Source organism: Calypte anna, chromosome 19, assembly GCF_003957555.1.
Source record: "Calypte anna isolate BGI_N300 chromosome 19, bCalAnn1_v1.p, whole genome shotgun sequence".
Classification (NCBI taxonomy): domain Eukaryota; kingdom Metazoa; phylum Chordata; class Aves; order Apodiformes; family Trochilidae; genus Calypte; species Calypte anna.
This window is the reverse complement of record NC_044264.1, coordinates 8,773,136-8,793,376: the sequence shown is the minus strand read 5'-3', so window position 1 is coordinate 8,793,376 and position 20,241 is coordinate 8,773,136. Positions and strand designations below refer to the sequence as shown.

The following is a 20,241-nucleotide window of genomic DNA, read 5'->3' as shown; positions in this document are numbered from 1 at the left end:
AGGCCGCAGCGGGGCCCAGTGTGCGGGGTCCGGGCAGCCGGTGCCCCCGGCCAGTGCCCCCCGGTGCGGACCGTCGGGTGGTTGAGGAGTAAGGGTCGGGACGAGCGATCCGGGCCGGGCGGAGCGGGCCAGACCCGGGTTGTGGGGACGTGATTGACAGCGGCAACGTCAGCAACAGGAGGGGAAGGGAAAAGGGAGGGGGGAGACAAAGAGGGAGGGAGACGAAAGGGCCCCAAACTGGATCTTTATGGAACATTTTCCGTCAAGATCAAGGGAAAGTGAATCCACGCAGCGGGGGATGTCCCGCACGACTCTGCCATCGGGGGCCGCGGAGCCGCGCCGGGCCTGAGCGCCCCGCGGATGCTCTTCATGCCGCAGCCGCCTCCAGGCGAAGCCCGGAGCCCCCCGCTGCCCCTCCTGCCCCCCCAGCCGGCCGTGTGAGTTCCCGGGGTGCGGAGGGACCGAAGGGAGGGAGGGAGCGGGGGGGTCTCTGCAGAGCCTTTGCCGGAGCCACCGCCCCCTTCCCCGCTTCATCCCTGGGAGTAGCGGGGGGTCCGCCCGCGGTCAGGACCCGGGCCCTCCTGCGTCGCCGCTTCCCACCTGTGCTCCCTCGGGTCAGCAGTTGCCGCCGGGAATATCCGCGCGTCGACCGGGCAGAGCCTGCCTCGTCCCCCGGAGCGGGGCGAGGGGACCGGACGGCTGGGGCCGGGGGCTGCCGGGCTCTCCCTTCTCGGGGGATGCTGCGGTGCAGGGCAGTGCGTGTGGCTGGAAGCTCTCCCTGAAGCTCCGCTGCGGCTGGGCTGGGGGGCTCAGCCCCCGCTCTCCCCCTCCACGCTCAGCCTTGGTGGCCAACCGGGGGACCGGAGTCCTCCGTCGGGGGCTACGGGTTCGGGGGCTGACAGCATTTCCCCGTGTGGAGCACTCGGTTTCTGTCCCCGGAGCCGGGACCCTTCTGTGCCCGTTCTGCTGGTCCGTCCGTCTGTCGAGGGGGGCGGGCGGCCGCGTCCCTCCGCGCTGTAAAAGTCGCGATTGATGCGCGGCAGCCCCGGCGGAGCTGTCAGGTCTTATCTTTATTGGCTTTTCCCAGTCTCCGTCCAAGTTTAAGAGGGGCCCTTTCATCTCGGAGCCCAGCACTCCGCCTGTTTACACCGCCCGGCTCCGCCGCGGCCCCGAGCACCGGTGCGGAGCCCCCTCAGCCCCGACGGGAAGGGGTAGAGGTACCGGCTGCTGCCTTCCCCGCCGGGTGGCAAAAAGCAGGGAATTGGAGGAGTTGAGAAGTGATAGGGGCTGGGGGGCTGCGGACACATCTGAGATGAGCCGCTCGGGCCTCAGGCGGGAGCGCAGCCACGCGTGGGTGTCTCCCAGAGGGGGCAGGCGGGTCCGGCCCGGCTCTCCCGGGCACGGTGGCTTTCCCCGAGGGCCGGGGGTGTCATGTCCCAGTTTCTCCGAGTGCCGCTGGCTGAGGAAGGAGAGCGGGCTGAGCCGGGAGGGCTTGACCCCGCAGGTGGCCTTGTCTGGGGCTTGAGGAGGGAGGGAGGGAAGCAGGGACTGGACGTGGTCCCCGGTTGTGCGAGCTAACGGTGAGCCTCTCTCCTTCCCGAAGGAAATGCTCCAGGAGAAAAGCCTGTCTGAAACCGAGGAAGGGTTTCCAACAGCCCCCGCGCCCGGCCATGCGGACTCCTCCGCCGGTTCCCCCGTCTTGGGTGTAGCCGGGGGGAGCAGCTCGCCGCTCAGCAGCCCGCAGCTCCCCGACCCCGAGCAGGTACGGACAGCCCGGCCCCGCGGCCTGCACCACGGCTGCACCCTGGGCTTTCCCTCTCCGGTACCGGAGCCAGGCCCCTCGCCACCACGAATCCCCTCGGCCACGACGAGGAAAGGAAATAGGAGATGCCGCATTTTTAAAAAAATTATTATTTGTAATTAATTTATTTTTTCAAATCAGCCCGCTCCGCGCCTGCCGTCGGGTGTGACAGGTCGGGAAAAGGAGCAGATCTGCGGCCACCGCGGCCCTTTGGATCGTGCAGGACCGGGCCCTGCAGTGGGTTTCGTTCGGTTTTTGTTTGTTTTTTTTTTTTTAAATTATTATTTTTATTTTTTTCCCCCCGCTAAATAAAACGTGGGGTCCCTCCACTGCCTCTCAGCACATTGAGGCTCCTCTCCCTTCGCCCTCCCGCACCCGGCCGGCGCTTCATTGCGCGTAAAGGAACCGCGAACCGGTCCGCGGAAAAAATCGCGGCCCCTGGGCGCGCTTTGCTCAGTGGATCCGGGTGTCCCCGCGGGTGTCCCTACGGCTCTTCCTGATCTTGTTTTTTGGGAGCCTCAGGGCGACAGCGGTGCCAGTCTGTCCCATCGGGGTATGGAAACCCCTGGGAAAAAATTAAAAGAAAAAGAGAAAAAAAAGAAAAAAAAGAAAAATCCTTTTGGCTACCGTGTCCTGCCTGGATGTGAAAGTCTGCAATTAAAACCGGCCTCAGTTTGTTTCTCTTATTTTTGGCAAAGGGCAGTGGAATTTTTGGGTCTCCATCCTCCTCCCGCGCAGGCAGGACCGGAGTTGATGTGGCTTCACCCGGCGCCTGGGCTGAGGTGCTGGGCCTGGGGCTGCGGCCACCGATCTCCTCCCCACTGCCCTTCCCAATCTCTCTCCTAGGTTTTTCTTACTCATTTCTTGCTATTCTCATTATTTATTTTTTTTTCCAGACAATAGAAAATATCAAAGTCTATCTCCATGAGAAGGAGCTATGGAAGAAATTCCATGAAGCTGGCACCGAAATGATAATAACCAAAGCAGGCAGGTTAGTGAAAATTCCCCACGTGTTGCTTCTCAGCTGCATGAAATGTCCCTGCCTGCCGAGGCTGGGTTTTGCAGAGCTATTGTAATCTGAGGCATTTAAAAAATTACTATTGAGATCGCAGGTTTTAATAAGATTAAGGTGTTTTATTATTTTTTTTTTCTGCATAAACCGTGCGTGGGTTTGTTTGTGTGTGGTGATGAGATTGTGGCTGCAGGAAAGAGTTTGCTACATTTAGTCCCAGTTCTCTTTGGTAATGCTTCATATTATTATTTATATATATATATAAAAGATGTTGGCATGATTGTGGCTCTGATTTTAGATTTTTTTCCCCAAAACAAACCCCACTCCCCTGCTCTGCACAGGGTAGCGAGATCTGTGCTCACGCTTTGCACCAAGGTTTTAGCAGTACATAGGTTTAAACTCTTGCTTTTCATCCCAAAACTGAGAGATAGGCACCACTGTTATCATTTTAGCTGTGTAAATATATTTTGCCTTCCTTTGGAAACAAACTATGATTTATTTTTACCAAATCTAACCCCCTTTCAGCACATCCACCCGGTTTTCTTCCGCGGGAAACCCATCCCTTCTCTGGGGCTCCCTTCCCACCCGGGCTGCTCAGGTGGAAGATGGGATGATTCAGGTTAATTAACCTCATGTTAATTAAACCTCAGAGCATCCCCAGCCCGGCAGATGGTTCCTAAAAAAATCCTTGCCAGGTCCATTTATGGGCACCGAATTATTCCTCCCCGGCTCCGCAGGCAGCGGGCTCGCATCGCTACTGATGGAAAAGCAAAATTGCCAGAGCTAGGTGTTAAAATCCGTTTAATTCCACCCCACCTGTGTGGTTCTGCCTTGCTCTCCGATGCCTGATTTTACATCGTGCTAGAGAGCTCTGGAGGACATGCAAATAATGGGGAAAAAGCAGGGAAAAATCCCCCCAAACAAACCAGAATCGATATCCATGCAGTTTCCTTGTTTGTCTGTGTTTGTTTGGGGTTTGTTTTGTTCTGTTTTTTTCCCCGTGGTCCCTGATTCTTTGTGTGGGGCATCCGGAGGACTTGAGGAAGGGAATATTTTCTCCTCACATTGCCAGACCCAGACCTCAGCTCCCGGTTTGGGATCTGGGGAGTGCTGCGCATTCGCCTCTCTGTTCCCCTGGCAGTGTAGGACTGGAATAACCACGATATTCCCCTTATTCCCACTGGAGAAGAGGCAATTTGTTTTTCTTTTTATTCGGGTATTTATGAAGTGCTTGTGCAGGTAACTCTGTCTTTATCTCCCTACATTTTGGTGCCTAAAATCGCGGGGCTCGTTCTGCAGCCTCTGCTGATGTGAAGAGCTGGATTCGTTTGGATGGCTCTGCTACCTAAGACCAGGGGATCAAGACCTCAGATATTTCACCCTGAATTTATAGTTATCTGAGTGTGTCTGTGCGGGATGTGTAATTTCTTTAACCAAATTCGAGACCCTAAGCATCCCAAATGTGCTCGTTATCTCTTTGGAAGTCCGAAGGTGCCTTGTTTAAACAAACCCATATGGATGGGGCTCAGCCCCGCATTCCTTGGCTGGGCAGTGCACACGTAGGCACCTTTAGGAGGGTGGGACTGAGGGGATAGACCCCAAGATATACAAAACTTTGTTTTATTTATTTTTTTTTAGTTATTTTTTGTTTGGTTGGTTTGGTTTTTGCTTGGGGTTTTTTGTGTTTGGGTATTTTTGTTGTTGTTCTCAAGCCAACTTCTCCAGTTCTGACGAATCGGTGCAGCCCCAGCGAGCTGACAGCATTTTAATTGTTTTAGAAATACTTTAAAAATTAATAATAATAATAAAAAAGAAACGTTGGGAATGCCGATCAAGCAGAACAATCCCTTCAAGCTCTTTTCTCTGTTCCTAGCTGCAAGTGGCGTTAAAATTAAGGGTAATATTTTAATTACAGTCAGCAATGAGTCCAAACCTGTCAAGCCCCGGAGCCCACGGCCGGTTCCACCCGCCGGTACCAGGACCCGGCTTTGTCCCGGGTTCTCCGGCAGCACCGAAAGCAAAAAATCCACTAAATAATTAGCACGGGAAAGGCAGAAAAGCGGAGCAATTGAAATCCTGCCATAGCTTTGTTCTGATCCTTCGGAACCGAGCTGAGCCCAGGGCAGCCCTAAGGAACATCCCATCCATCGTCAGACAGAGGATGAAATGAATATTGGTGCAGGTTTGATTTTACCCCAGCTATTTAAATAAAAAAGTAGCAACAATAAACCTCCTTTTGAGCCAATTAAAAATAGGATGGTTAATGGAGATGTGGATGCACTTGCGTTTAGCGTTAGGAAGGGAGGGGGGGAAAGGAGAAGAGGGAAACCGGCTAATTGCAGGCACTAATTAGGACTCTAATCCCCCTCCCAGCAGGCACCGAGATGCCCCTGAATGCAGTTAGCTGCAATCACTTAAAAGTCGGGCTGTCTGACCTCCAGGGGCACAACCGAAAAGAAATTGAAGCCCGATTTGGAAATTTCAAGCAACGAAAAAAAAACCCAACCCAACCCCAAAAAACCAAACAGCGACTTTAACGACAAGTTCAGTGGATGGAGAGGAAATGTAAAGCTCAGCGGAAGCGTTAATTCCATGGCAATGGTGTAAAATAGCCTTTTTGGATAAACAAGGCAAATATTGATAACTTGGAGGGAGTAGAGAGGGGGAGTCCTTGGGTTTATTCTTTGTAGAGCTCCAGAGAAGAAGCCAACTATAAATTATTGAGAATTTAGGGCTGAGAATTACTTTGGGGGATTATTACTCCCTCTTAGGACTGATCTGTAGGAGACATTAGGAGAACACAGCAAGCTCAGCATTGAAATAGAAATCATGTTGTTGCCAAGAAAGCTTGATTTATAAAGTGGAAACATCTTTAAAATGCACTCGCTATCTTTTTAATGTACGGCTGCTTCGTTGTGGGAGGGGAGAGAAAAAGGAAAAAAAAAAGATTATTTTATATTAAAAGGCTCATCAAAAGATAAAAAGTTTATGTTAGCAAAGTTCCCTGAACTTTACATAAAACCACTCGCCTCCTTCAGACGTAAAATCCTGCCCAAAGGATGGGGTGCTGGGCTCCATAAATCACCTTTTTTTTTTTTTTCCTTGTTCTTCCTATTCGAGGTTTGTTCTAATTAGGAATTTCTGCTCCGGAGGTTTTTCTCTTGGTGGGTTTTAAAGTTTGAATGAAACACAGGGCAACAACTGCCCCGTCCTGGAGCTGGGGGTACCCGGGGGATGCCAGAACCGGGGAAAGGAGGAGGGAATTCTGCCCCGGGGGCTTCTGTAGGTGCTGGCATTTTGCAGAGAGGTTTTTTTTTGGGGGGGGAAGGCAGAGGGGATCAGGAGCTGCCGCCCTTTACAGCTGAAACCCCAGTGTGTGGATGGCTGGGAGCTCAGCGGACTCCTCCAGGCAGCTCCTCACCCCGTCCCGGGTAGCTCCTGTATTTCTAAACCCAGGTTATAATTTTTTCCAAAAAAAAGTAATTCGATTTATTAAGCAATCCCCAGCGTTTTCCAGGCTTTGAGGTCCTGGTAAATCCAATCCATCAAATCCCTGCAGACAGAGAGGATGGGGATGCAGCACCCGCCATCCCCGGTCCCGGCTCCATCCCACCTTTCCCGTGGGATTTCAGCCAGTGCAGGGTGAGGAAGTTCTCGGAGGGGCTGGTGAAACAGAAAGCACATGAAAAACTTCATTATAACCCTATAATATAACCTTGTAATGTCCAGTTTCACCCCCTCACTCCCTGTCCTACTAATTATCTGAACAACCATAATGTACTGATTGATTTTTTTTTAGCCTTGCAAACATCTCTTTGTCTCTCTTGGTGGAATCTCCTCTTCCAAATGTTATTCCTGCAGAAAGTTAATCTGCTCACACCATCTTTCAGGATTTCTTTCCTTCATTCTGTTAGTTTTCATTCAGCTCTAGTACTTCCCCAGTTTTCTCCCCCAAGGTGCCAGTCTTGGCAGCGTTGCAGCTTCTCTCCAGGTATTGCCAGGGACAAACAATTTGATGCAGTTTATGGTTAATCAGTAAAAAAAAAAAATAAATATAGCAGGTCACAGGATGTCTGCTCACAGTTTTGTGGAGAGAAAATACTATGTAATTCTTCTGTGGTAGCACAAGCATCCCAGTGATGTGAAAAGGGGGCTTGGGATACTGAAATGGAGCTTTGGCTGGATGTGCACAGGTACAAAGACAGCCTCAGTTTTTATGGTAGCAGGTTTTAAGAAGCATGTGTAAGGAAAATACTGCAGAGGGGGGGAAAAAAAAATCAGTAAAGCAGTTTGCACGAGTGGTAAAGACTCAAATCCCCTTTATATGTTCAAGTTTCATTTTAAAAGTGGCTCATTTCAGTTTAAAAAAATCTGGTCCTAATCAACTTTAGTAAACCAAAATAAAACTAGTTTTTTAGGACATCAAGGTCTGAAGAAGTATAAATGCCTTGGCTGAGCTGGTGTAGCTTTCCTCTGTGAATAATCCTTTAAAAGTTAAATTTTCCATGGCTCTGTAGGGCATATGGATGCCCAGTTCTCATTACAATTAAAGGGAAATATTTGTCCAGAATCTTTTGAGGCAGTTACAAGAATCTCTGTTAAAGGTTTTTTGGGTTTTTTTTTTTTTTTTTGATCCCAAAGCAAACCTTAATATCTGAGATCAGCGATGGAATGCGACCCATCGATTTAAAGCTTGGAAATAAAAGAGACATTTAAGGAATGCTTGATCTGCTTAGTCCTAAATTTGGGGTCCTGGAATTACTCTGCTAGGGCAAATTCATGCTGTTAGAGAAAGGAGCAGGAGCAAACTCCAATGGCTCTTGGCTGGGCTACCAAAGATGTCGACAGCTTTGGCAGGGGAGCCGGAGCTCGTGCGCGCCGAGCGGGGCAGGGATGGGGCTGGGAGTTTTTAGTACGTGTCTGTCTTCAAAGAGCAAGCTTTGTTTTTTTTTATTTGTTCAAACCCTGGGCTGCTCATGATTAAGGGTGTTCCCAAAGCTTTCCCTGCTCGTAGTTAGGCTGGAGCCACAGCTGCACTGGTCAGGGTCTCAGGGATGGGTTTGGTCAAAGCCAAAGGAGCTGGGGAAGATCCTCCACCAGCGTTGGGGTTGGGTTTTGTCTGGCTTGAAGGCTCCTGGGCACAGGGCTGGGGATCTTCTGCTCCACACCAAGAGCTGGGAAACACAGCCTGGCCCTGATGCCAAGCCTGTCCATGGCTCCTCCAAAAGTCCTGGAGCTGGAGGGGCTGCATCACTGAGGGAGGAAACCTACCCGAGATGCTGCTGCACCAAGCACTTGGCCATGGTCTTGTCCTGCTTCTCTCAGAGGTCCCTTTGTGGTGCTGGAGGATGCCAGTGGCAAGTTGGGACCTTTTCTGCTCAACTGTAGTTCTGGTGAAAGGAAAGCAATGTGGAAGCATCCCACAGCAAGAAGCCTGCCTGTGTTTCACATTATCATGGGGCAAAGAGAGGAAATGCTTCTAGACCATGAAAGCAGCCATCCAGCTGACCAAGTTCTCAAGTATGTGAGAAACAATGTTTTATTTAAAAACGAGATGCACTAGCCAGGAGAAAAAAAAGACAACCTCACCATTCCAAAATATCAAAATCCCTTAACTGTCTGACCTTCTCATCACTAGGTCATGGTCCTGCCACCAGATAAATCTCTCCTATCTGTCCATAGACTGAGAGTTCAATGTTGCTTGTGTTAGTGACAGTGAATTTGGGGCTGAAAAATGAACTAGTGATGAGAACTCCTGTTGAACCTGTATTGTTTGTTATTCTGAGGCAAGGATCTGGCATGGGCTAATCCAGCACTTCAAAGTTAACTGCTCTTACTTTGTATACAGAGCGTCATAGCGGAGTGGCGTGGGTGATAAGAGAAATAAGGGACTGAGGGTTAGAATACACTGGGAAAATGGGACCCTGTTGGAAAACTCTTTGATCTCTTGAAAGTATTTTCTGAAAGCAAGAATCTATCAAAAAGGAAATGCCGTTTAAAAGGCTAAAAGAAACAGCTGACATCCCCAAATTTGTTTTAAGCTGCCCCGGAGAATATTCTTTTTAAAGATGCGTTGAGTCAGTGGGAGAAATGGTTGTCAGGAGAAGGGAAATGAGGAAAAAAAAAAAGAAAAAAGGTCATCAGAATGGAAACGTGGTTCTTGAAGCCTCTGCACACCATTGCTTCCCCTCCCAGCACTGAAGATGAGGAGAAGTGTCCTTCAGCAGCCATGGCCAATTGTCAAGAAGAATTTGGGGCCACCTCAGGCACCATCAGGGATGCAGGCACATCATCTGTCTCGGGCAAATCATCCCTGGAGGCATCCTGGTATTCCCAGCAGCTTCTTCCAGCCACGAGATGGCTTCTTAGCCAAGACACTGAGTGATTCCTTGTTCTTCTGATCCTTTTAGAACCTGATCTGCTGTAAGCATCACCTTTCCACGGTGCAGGAGCTTCTGAAAATGCAAATGTTGCTTTATTTGATCACCCTAAAACCAAGGGTTGTAAAATCACTCTTTGGCTTTGGAAATCTCTGAATGATTGAAACTTGGGGGTCTTGTTTTCATGCAGTTTTCTCCATGGAAATTCCAGTTGAGTTCCCCATGGCTTCCTTGCCTACCCTGTGAGAAAAGAAAAAGCATAAGCATCAGAAATGATGTTTGCATCTGGCCAAGGAAAATGAAATCAAATCCTTGTTCCCCCTTAGACTGAGGGGGATGCAGAGGCCACCTCATCCCCCAGCAGTCCCAGAGCATCATCCTGGGACACAGAGGCCATGGTGTGGTGGGGCAGCTGGTGCCTTGGGGAGGGCTTTGAGCTCTTGGATCAACTCTTGGCTTTTCTGGCTGCTCTGGATTGCTGTCCCTCCCTCAGAAATAAGACTTTACAGGACCTGGGAGCCATCTCTCCAGGACCAGGCTTGCTCGTGTGGGATTAAAAGGAAAGATGGCCACAAACTGGCCAAGCCCAGGGAGCCTGAGAGGCTGGGAACTGCTGCCCCAAAAGCAAGCAAAGCTTCCCTCTTATCACTGCCTTCCAACTCCAACCCACCAATTACACATCAATTAAACTTTGTTTGAACATAATAGGAGCTTTGGCTCCATGTCAGTAACTGCTCCCTGGTGAAGGGGATTGGATAGTAATAGAATAAATAAATAAACAAGAGATGCTTATTCTAACAGTTCATTTTAAAACAATTTGTGAATATCATGTAGAGATAAAATGTGCCTAGCATAAACTTAGCTCAGCAACGACTGCTTCATTATCAGAACAAATAATTCACTCACACATCATCTTTGAAGCTTGGGAGGGCTACGGAATTGTGCTGCTTGTTTATTTTCTTGGCTTTTACTGGTTTTGCTACATTTCAGCTGCAAGGAAGCCTTTAGCTGGGGCTGGGGCAGGGAGGTGCCAAGCCCTGGTGACTCCAGTCCTGCTCCCACCACCACCCGTGGTCCCCAGAGCTGGGCTGAACCTTCTGCCCTCCCCTGGGTACCAGAGCCTGGGGTTTGAGTGCTGCATCTGATGTTCTCCTGGCTCAGGACTGAGTCCCCACAGCTTTTCTCCCAGGAGTGCTTTCTTTGAGGGCAACTCGCTCATCTAAATGTAAAATAATGTAAGTTTTCCCCTCCCAAGGGTGGTGGGAAGTGCTCCTGGGGCACAGCAGCTCCATGGCCCTGCCAGGACAAGGAGGGAGGACAAAATGTCCTGGTCATAGCCACTAAACCCAGCAGAGAGCTTTGAGGAGACCATAAGGGTGGTGCTGAGGAGTCTGGATGGTCCCTGGGTGGGACTGAAGGGAGGGGACAGAAGGTTTGGAATATTTGTTTATGCCAGGAGCTGTTGCTTTGAATCTCCTGAGTACTGGTGCCTTAAACTACACCTAGTAGTTGGTTTACTCTGTGCTGCTCATGTGGCCCTGAGCTGGGTGTGTGTGCAGCAGAGCTCCATGCAGGAGGTGACACTGAGGGGCAGATGCCCCTCATGTGTAGCTGTGGTGCTGAGGGACACGGGTTAGTGGGGAGCTGGGTTGATGGTTGGACTTGATGAGCTTAAAGGTCTTTTCCATCCAAAAGGATTCTGTGATTCTCTGCTCCAGGAAGCTCCAAATTGACATTTTTTTCCAACCCTTTTCCAGGCAGGGAAGCTCTCCCCACACTTGGAGCTGCACACAGTGGCAGGCAGGAGGGTGGAAGCAATGTGGCTCTGCCCAGCTCTTGCTTCAGACCTCCCACCAACCCTGTGCTGAGCTTCTCCAGAGCTTGGCAAGACCTTGGCAAGGTCTGAATTGCAGAATTGGGTTCTTCTTCTGCCACCTCTGGTCCCTGAGCAATGGGTGATGACACAAACTATTGTCATGGCCAAGCTGAGCATCCTCCCCGGAGCCGCCCATCCGCCCGGGAGATCTGGCAGAGAGAGAGCTTGGTTATGTAAAGTTACTACTGAGTGTAAAACTGTGAGTAGCTCCTTTGCCTTCAGGAATTTGGGGGAAGCAGGCAGGTTTTTGGCTCCATCCCAGGGCTGGTGAGGAGCTGTGTAGAGCCACTGTAGGCATAGGTGGTGCAGCTGCCAGTTTTCTGCTCCCCCTCTCTCAAGGCTAGTTCTAAAGGGTGAGGAGATGGTATTAGGTGTGTTCTCTCTTGCCTTTTTATTTAATTAATTTTTTTTTTTTAAAAGAAAACTCTCTGACTGTATTAACTTGGCCCTGGCTCTTCAATTTGTCATGCCTTCCCACCAGAAATGCACAACCCATGTTTGTATCCTACTGCAAAGAGATATTTACTAAATGAGTCTCTGCCAAGGGTTTGAGAAATATGTTTTCATTAAGAAAAATTAAACTGACAAGTCCCTGGACAGCATGTTAGTGGCATTTTTTTAATTTTTTTTTTTTTTTTTTAAATTAAGGCCAAAATGCAGCAGCTAATAATAATGATGAAATGTCCCTGCACATCCAAATTCCTAAAGTCTATCCCTCTGTTTTTCTGGAAAAGTTGGCAAAGTGGGGTCTGCTGAGCACAATGCTACCACTGCAAGATACTGTGGGGTTTGGAAGTTAAGCAACACCTTCAATCAGATGCAAGTCCCCATTTGTTATCCTTAAAGAATTTCAGCTGTATATATTATAGTAGTACTTTGGCTCTTTGTATTTATTTTAGAGGGCTATACTAAAGAACATTATAAACTCAGGCATGTCCATGCTATATGAACTCCATATGCTGAAGCTTAATTTTAAATGCCATTAAAAAAGCACTTAACATTTACAATATATCAGTCTGGCTACTTTAGCAGCTTGGATGTACTACAGTAAATGAAATGATTGAGGAGAAAAAAAGAAATTCAGAAGCTAGATGTTATAACCCCCCCCCCCAGTGCAGGACAGTGGCCTGGTAGAATGTAGGGACTGTCAAATCACATCCATTTAATTTCTGGTTTTTAATTAGTTTCTTCTCTCTCTCTTTTTTTTTTTTTTTTTTTTAGATGTCATTTTAAGGCTTAATTAAAAAAAAATAATCTTGGCATTCAGATTGGATTCCTCACAGAGGTGGTTTTTTTTTTTTTATTTCCCCCCCATGTGTGAATTGGGCTGTGTATTCCTAAATTGAAATGTCCTTCTGTATTTACCCAGGTGCTTACCTGTAGGAGGACAAGGTTAAGAGGAGCAGAGAGTTTATGAATGAAAATCAAATAGGGACATGGGTAAACCAACCCTTTTTTAGTCCAGGCTAATTACATGGTAAACATCTGGAATTTATGCAGGGTGGTTAAAAGGGTCGATTGAAAGGATGTTGAACAGGACCCATTTTGTTGCCTTCTCCCCAAGCTGTGACAAAATGGTGCTGCAGCCTCCAGCTTATACATGGGACCCTGGGCATAGAAAGGGGAGGGGGTGACAAAGTGGTTTTGATGTCTGATGGAGAAAGAGCATCAGAACTTAGGGCTTTAACCATGAGGGTAGTGAGAATGACACCAGGTTGTAGCAGTTCTCATCCTCTGTCCCATCACACTGGTGGGAAGGAGAATTTTCTGTCCTGGCTGGTTGCTTGAAGGCTGGGGGGAAGTTTGCTCAATTGACTTGGAGTTTTTACTGGATGAGGAGGAGGTTGGGAAGATGGAGCCAAGAAAATAGTTGCTCAGAGGAAGTAAAGTGTCTGAGCCTGCAAATCCTGGCTCCTGGGGCAGTCTCATGGGCTTGGGAAGACCAGGGCAGTGTCCATACCCATGAGAGCACAAGGCCAGGCTGTGATGGTATATACTAATTTTATTAAAAAAATCATTAATATTGCAAAGGTTCTTCAGATATGGAATATAGAAATGTTCTTTAATAACACTGTGATGTTCCTGTTTGGTGTTGGTTGCTAAAGTCCCTGGTCAGCCCACAGTATTTTGGTGGCAGTGCTGTGAGTTTGGGGAATTTGGGAAGGGGGAGCAGTAGCTGTTTGCAGCACCACAGGTTTTAACCCCAGGCCTTGCCAACCCCCAGGTTTCAGCCTGGTGAGATGGGACAGAGGTTGAGCTGCTGTGTGAGGAGGTGATGGGTTGGGACCTGGGGCCATGGACTTGAGGAAGGTGTGGATGAGGAAGCTCTGAGCATTTTGTTTCTTCAGAACTCTAGTTCATGGCAACAAGAAAGCTGCATCTGATTCTCTTGGGGTCACCAGGGCTCTGTGTTTGAGCCTCCCATAAGGAGAGATGTGTTGATGCTCCCTATATTTCTCTCTTCACCCAATTTTTCCTGGCCCTGAGCTCTAACCCCCCTTTAGACACCCTGGTACCCCATGTTGCACTCTGCAGCCCAAGCTCTGGGGTGAGTTTCCCCCAGGGGATGCAGAAGCAGGAATGATGTTCCATAGCTGGTTTGTCCTGAGTTCATCACATGGTGGATCTGTCTTTTGAGGCACTTCTCCAAGTTTTCAGCAGTTCACTCACTAACCTGTCCACCCTTTGCTTTCCCCAAGGAGGATGTTTCCTAGTTACAAAGTTAAAGTGACTGGGATGAACCCCAAGACCAAGTACATCTTGTTGATTGACATTGTCCCAGCTGATGACCACCGGTATAAATTCTGTGACAATAAATGGTAAGAGACCATTTCTCTGCTTCCTTTTCCACAAGAAAATTGCCATTGGATTGACTGTTTGCTGTGCAAACTCAGAAACCAAGAGAAATAAATACCTTCCCACGGGAGGGGTGCCAGCAGCCCAGAGCTTGCTTTCGTGGAGCAGCAACAGATCCAAGAGCCAATGGCTGGAAGTTAAAACCAGACAAATATAAAATAAAATATTCTTAACAGGCTGGGAGATTAACTGCTGGAACAAGCAGCTGGTGGGGGGTGTGGATTGGTTGTTTCCAAAGCACTCAAGATGGGATCCCAGAGGAGATGCTTGAGACCCAGCATAGGTTGTCTGGCCACGTGCAGGTGTAGGAGGGGGAAGCCACAGCTTGCATTGCACCAGAGGTGGGACTGGATGATCTAATGGTCTGGTTTGCCTTTAAAAATATTAGGTATCTGTGTCAGGAAAAGGTTTCAGTTCCCTGCTTCTATAGTAATATTTTGCTTTTAAGAGCTCAGCTCCAAAGCAAAGCCAGCAGCTGCAGGGAGCAGAGATACCCCCTCCCACACCCCTTTGCCAGATTTGCTTTGGAGTCTTTTTCTTTTAATTTATTCTTCCTCCAGAGTTTCCTTCTCTTAATTTTCCTTTCCAATAGTAAAGTCACTTACCCTGAGAGACAGAGAGGATGGTTTTTTTCTGCTGATTTTTACCCCAAAGGTGCCCAGCAGCTTCTCCCAACCCCTTCCACCAGCTGCTGCCTGGTGAAAAGATGAGCAATGGAAAACTTCAGAGGATGGGAAGGAGCCTGGTGACATCCTATAAATCTGTAACAATTTACTTGCACATTAGGGCTGCTCTAGTTTTTTAAAAAATCCCTTTTCTCCTCCCTTTTGTCCTGGAGTGAGGGCCTCTGTGGCACGGCCACCACTTCATGTTTGACCCATTAAGCCCCAGATGATGGCAGTTGTTAACTCTGTTTAATTTAGCTCTTGCCAGCCCTAGAGCTCTTTCCCCTTTTTAATTTTATTGCTGCTGGAAAGTTTCTGTTGGTTTTGGTAAAACTGCTTTTCTTGGTGGTTTCTAAGAGGAGAACAATGCCCAGTAATGGGGGAGCTGCCATTAGGTGGGGTCTCATGGCTGGGCCTTGGGGCTAGGAGAGATTCTGGGGTGATGTGGGGCTGAGGGGAGATGGAGGATGGAATGAAGGGGGTGCTGTGTGCTCCAGAGGGGGAGCAGCCCTTTCCCAGCAGAGCTGTGGGAGCCCTGCATGGCTGGGAAGGGGCAGCAATGTCAGTATGCACCCCTACTCCCAGGTACTTTCTCCTGAGGAAGTGTGGGAGACCATCCATGGCCTTTGAAAAGCTTCATCCTCTCCAAAAACCCAGAGGTGATTTCCTCCTTGGCCAAGTGCCATGTGGAGACACTGCCCCAAGGAAATGCCACAGGGGGGGGAGCAGGGACAGGGTCACCCAAGAGCCCTGGAAACCCCCGTGAGCAGCAGAGGCTGGCAGGAGGGTTTCTGGGTTGAGTTCAAGGATTAAAATCTCTCTTCCAGCTGGGTTGGTGACCACTGTGATGCCATCTGTGACCACTGTTTTTGCAGGATGGTGGCTGGGAAGGCAGAGCCAGCCATGCCAGGGAGGTTGTATGTTCACCCTGACTCCCCAGCCACAGGAGCTCACTGGATGAGGCAGCTGGTGTCCTTCCAGAAGCTAAAGCTCACCAACAACCACCTGGATCCCTTTGGCCACGTAAGAGAGATGTTCTGCAAGGGTCTGGGGTGGGCAGAAGATGCTGAATTTGTGTCTGTTTTGGGAGGCTGGATGGGTTGTTGTGGTTAATTTAGTAACAAGGAGCAATATTTATTTTGTGCTGTCAGTGCAGTGGGGTGGGGAGTGTTTAATGGTGAGGGAGAGGGGTTGCTGGGTGGGATTTCCAGCCCGGCTGTTGCTGTGTGTATATACACAACTTGTAGAAACAGGTTGCATAAACTCAATATTTTCCAAGCTGGCTTTGGCAGCCCTATAAAAGATGAAGTATTTTATTTGGAAAATCTTAATTCATGTGTATTGCAAATGCAGAAAGGGGAAGGACAGAGTTATCTGCTGCAGTGCCTGTAATAATAACTGGGAACAAAGATCCTTCCAGCCTGCCAGGCAAATGAGCACTTGGATAATGCATATAAAAATATGGACCTGTCTGGTTTGTACTGCCTGAGCTGAAAGTCACATAAAAATAAACCTGGCTGGAAGATAGAGTTTAAAATCCTTTTAGGTTTAGTGCAACCAGCTCCTCCTAGTACCCCAGGTAAGAGAATCTACTTTGTGTCATCAAGTGTGTTTTTTGCCACAAATATCATCAAACACAAACCTGCCAGTCTCCCAAGCTGTGAAAAGGTCCTGAGGAAGGTTGCAGAAGGAGCCAGGGGGGGATCTGTCTTGCTCAGAATGATCATGCATCAAACCTCCAAGGAGCAGGTTCTCCCAGGCAGTCAATTGTCCTGATGCCACCTAAATCCCAGAAAGTGGGATTCTGACACAGCTGAATCAGACAGAGTTTTGGGGACTTGACTCCAGAGGCAGGGTGACCCCATCAGCTTCAAACACTGTGGAAAAAAACATTTTTTTTTTTGTTGTGTTCATATTTTTCTGCAACTTTTGGACTTTACAAAGCCAGCAGAGCTGTGCTCTGGCAGCATGACACAGTGATAACCCAGCCCTGTTCAGAGCCATCAGCAGCACCAGGAACCCATCCCCTTCCCCAACCTACTGACCCCAGGGGAACATGTGTGAACTTCAAAGGCTCATCAGGGTCAGTTAATGCCCAGGTTATTAATCACAGCCCATCTCTCCCCTTCACTCTTCTTTAAGGGGGGGGGAAAGCACCACGGAAATGTGAGGAAAACAACAGCATCAAGGGTCACCCAGTAAAAGGCCCCAAACACTGAGGTGTCAGCAGCCCTGCAGACTGCTCGCTTTGCACGTGGCATCTTGGGTTGGGTTTTTTTTGTTTTGTTTTGTTTTGTTGTGCTCCCATGTTTTTCTCTTGGTTAACTGGGTAGCTTAACTGTTTATGTTGTAAAATGTAAACCATAAAACACGCAGGATGTTGGAGGTGGCCATAAACCAAACAGGATGTGCAGTGTTGGTTTTGCAGTTTTCAGCGTTGGCTTTTCCCCACTTTGTCCTTTTTTTTTCACTGCAGTTTTAACACTGAATTTTAACAATAGGTTTCCCACCCCACCTCTCCAGCTTCTTTGTCCTCCCACAAGATTTCCTTGTTGACCCAGAGAGAAGTCTGTGTTTTGGGGTGATACCTGCAGCATGGTGTAGTGGTCATGCTCCTGTTCAGCCCCCTTGAGCTTTGCCCCCAAACCAGCATGGTCTCACATTGCTGGGAAAATACCTGAAATAACCTGTTTTAAGGGTCATGGCTAGGTGGGATTTAGCCTCTTCTCACTCAGTTCCTTGTTAGGCCTCTAAATTAATCTAAAATACTTTAAAAGAGGTGGAACTCTGCTTTTTGCTGGGCATGCAGGGAGCTGGGCTTTACCAGGCAAGGATGGATTTCACAGTTCTTCATGATGAGAACTGTTCTGCCAGGGCAGGGGGAGCTGATGGTCCTGGGACAGGCAGTGCCCAGCCCAACATGGTCCCCCAGCCCTTCCTGTGCAGGGAAAACCTTCTGAATAACACCAGCCTCACATTTCTAGGAATTTGTTCCCAGCCATGGCAAAGCCTCTTTGAAAGCTCCCAAAGAAAAACAAGTCAGGAAAGCCACAGGGTTTGTTTGCCTTCCCCTGCTCCAGCACAGCCTGCCTGCTGTCTCCTTTTGTCTTTGATTTTCTCCAAACCACAGCACCACGTGTGGGGGGGGATGATTTCTGCATTTCTGCTGGTGATGTTTTTTCTGGTTTGGTTCAGGCAGCCACGCCAGCTCCTCCTCCCTGGCACTGTGGGTGCCCCCAGGTGTTGGCTCCCTACCTGCATCCCACCACCCCTGGCTCTAGCTCCTCCTGACTTCCCAAAATTCTGCAGAGCCCATCCTTGCTCACAGCATTTTTTTAATCCCCTTCAGCCCCTGAGCTCTGTCTGGGAAGAAAAAACAAACTGGAGAAAAAAAAAAACACCTGGAAGTGGGGAGAAGGCATGCAGAGAAATATCCTGGTGCTGAATAGTTCTTTCTTGGATTAATAATTGTTTTCCTCCTGTTCATTTGGGAGGAAAAAAAACCCAACAAAGAAGATCTTCCAGTTTTCCTACCAGTTCATGTGGGGTGTTGGTCCCCAGGCTGGGGGGTGTGTGGTGTTGCAGGAAGGATGTGCTGGGTTCCTGGGCTGATGGTCAGAGGTGCAGGTGGAACATGCTGGGGTCCATCATAGGAGCAGCCCCTGTGAGGGGAGGGATCCCATCATGAGGTGGGGGGCAGCTCCTCTGAGTGTGGCTTCTGGGATCTCCCCTGAAAACCAGACAGGCAGAAATTCCACATTAATTCAACAAATAAATGGATTCATGCCCCAAATTCATGTGCTGGTTAAAATCAGGGACATGCAGCCTCATGGAGTTCATAAAGTGTAGGTATATTTGAGGCTTAAAATAAGTAAATTAATCAGCTTAATTAACAAGCTGTGGAGCTAAAGCCCTTGCTGCAATCCCTGGAATTAGCCTGAGGATTATTTGCAGGGCTGGCAGAAGGGGATGCTGCATGGCAGGGCTGACACCAGCCCCTAAAACCCAGCCCCTAAAACCCAGCCCCCAGCTGCTCCTCTTCTGTCCCCAAACCTCCCTCCTGCTCCTTCCACTGGCCAGTTTTCTGCTGCAGGAACTGAGTGGTTGCAGCCAGAGGTATGGGAGGGATTTTTCAATTCAGACAGCTAAAAATGTGCAGCTTTGGAATCAGAAATGAAAACACAGAACTCTGCTGGGTGCCTGCAAACCCTCCTGTTGAGCAGGTTTTGTGGCAGGTGCCCACCCTATCAGGATATTTTCCTCTGGGGGGGGGATTTTTCAGCTTGTGAAAGGTTTCTTTCACCCCAGGCTTAACAACTGAGAAATACTCAGGTTGAGAATGGCTCAAGAAATCAGCAGCCACTGTGATGTTTCTGCCCTGATCATAAAGCAAGTGCAGTGAGCCAGGGATGCTGAGTCTCAAACCTTAATTTATTCCTTCTCAGATCTTGATGTGCAAGAGGATCAGGCTGAGATATTGAGCCTCAGGCTGGTGAGGGACAGGTGATTCTCTAGAGCAGGTGAATAAGAGGCAGCTGCAGATAATGGGATCCTCTCTCAGGTGCCCACAAGGCCAGCACATCTCACCCATTTCCAGGGTATTCTGTCTGGGAAGCACCTAGCTGTGTTTTCCAGGGAAAAAAACCCAGGACTGAGTGCTGCATCCTGAGCCAGGCTGCATCACTGCAAGTTCTAACAGCCAGAGGTGATACACAGAAACAGCCTCTCTCTTGGAAAGGATAGCACAAGACTTGGATTTCTTTCTGGAGGTTGGTTCAGGCACGGGGAGGGGGGAAATATTGAGTCCTGATGAATATCTCTGCAGTGATAAATGGAATTCCACTTTCTTCAGAGGGTTGAAGTATGTAAACAGGGGGCTGGAAGGTGCCCCTGAGATGGTCCTTATGGCTGATGAGCTCCTGGCCCCAGCATGGGGGGGATGCTCAGGATGGGTGTGAAACTACCCAAGGGGCACAGGGGGGGTTTGCTGAGGGGGTTTGGCTCAGATCACAGTAATATTGTGATATTTGTTTTGATTAATCAATCAGGCTTTTTTTGTTGTTCTGCTGTTGGGCTTTTCTTCCTCTCCTGCTTCAAGGTGGTGTTTTTGCTTCTTTGAAGGAAAAAAATCATCTTTTCAGTTTGTGGTGTCTGGAGTATGAGGGTAGCTCAGAGCCAAAATAACCCCTGAGAATGCTCAACCCTGGCTCCTGGAGCCCCTGCAAAGCTTGTCCTGAGCTTGAGTAGCTGAGGAAGGGTCCCAGTCCTGGTGCCAGGGGATTGCAGGGGGACAGGGGGTGCCGTGGCAGACATGCTACAGCCTCCTGGCACAGCTCCTCCTGCTGCTGGGGTACAGGCAATGGAGATAAAAATGCAGCAATGTACCCAAAGGAAGTGATAATGGATATAAAAGAACATAATGATACATGTAAATGTGCTTCAAGGGGTGCCCAGCATTAAGCAGAGTCCTGCATCATGAGAGCTGCAGCAAAGGGCTGTTAATTAGGGCAGATTTTAATTTAATTTAATTTTTAAATTTAATTCTACACTCATTATATAATAGGGAGGCCCTGAGGAGTGCCAGCTTTAGGCACAGCCTCAAGGAGGGCACAGGAGCTCAGCTTTGCTTGGGACTTTTCTCCTCAGGACTT

General features: G+C 48.8%; 1 protein-coding gene across 1 annotated transcript in view; it reads left to right on the top strand.

Annotated features, from left to right (window-relative positions):
• The first annotated feature begins 1,606 nt into the window (after window positions 1–1,606).
• TBX4 (T-box transcription factor 4) overlaps window positions 1,607–20,241 on the top strand; it is a 31,676-nt gene continuing 13,041 nt past the window's right edge. The window contains exons 1-4 of the mRNA XM_030462467.1: window positions 1,607–1,762; window positions 2,698–2,792; window positions 13,769–13,888; window positions 15,466–15,613. Coding sequence (XP_030318327.1) covers window positions 1,607–1,762; window positions 2,698–2,792; window positions 13,769–13,888; window positions 15,466–15,613 — 519 coding nt within the window. The remainder of the gene's footprint in view (window positions 1,763–2,697; window positions 2,793–13,768; window positions 13,889–15,465; window positions 15,614–20,241) is intronic.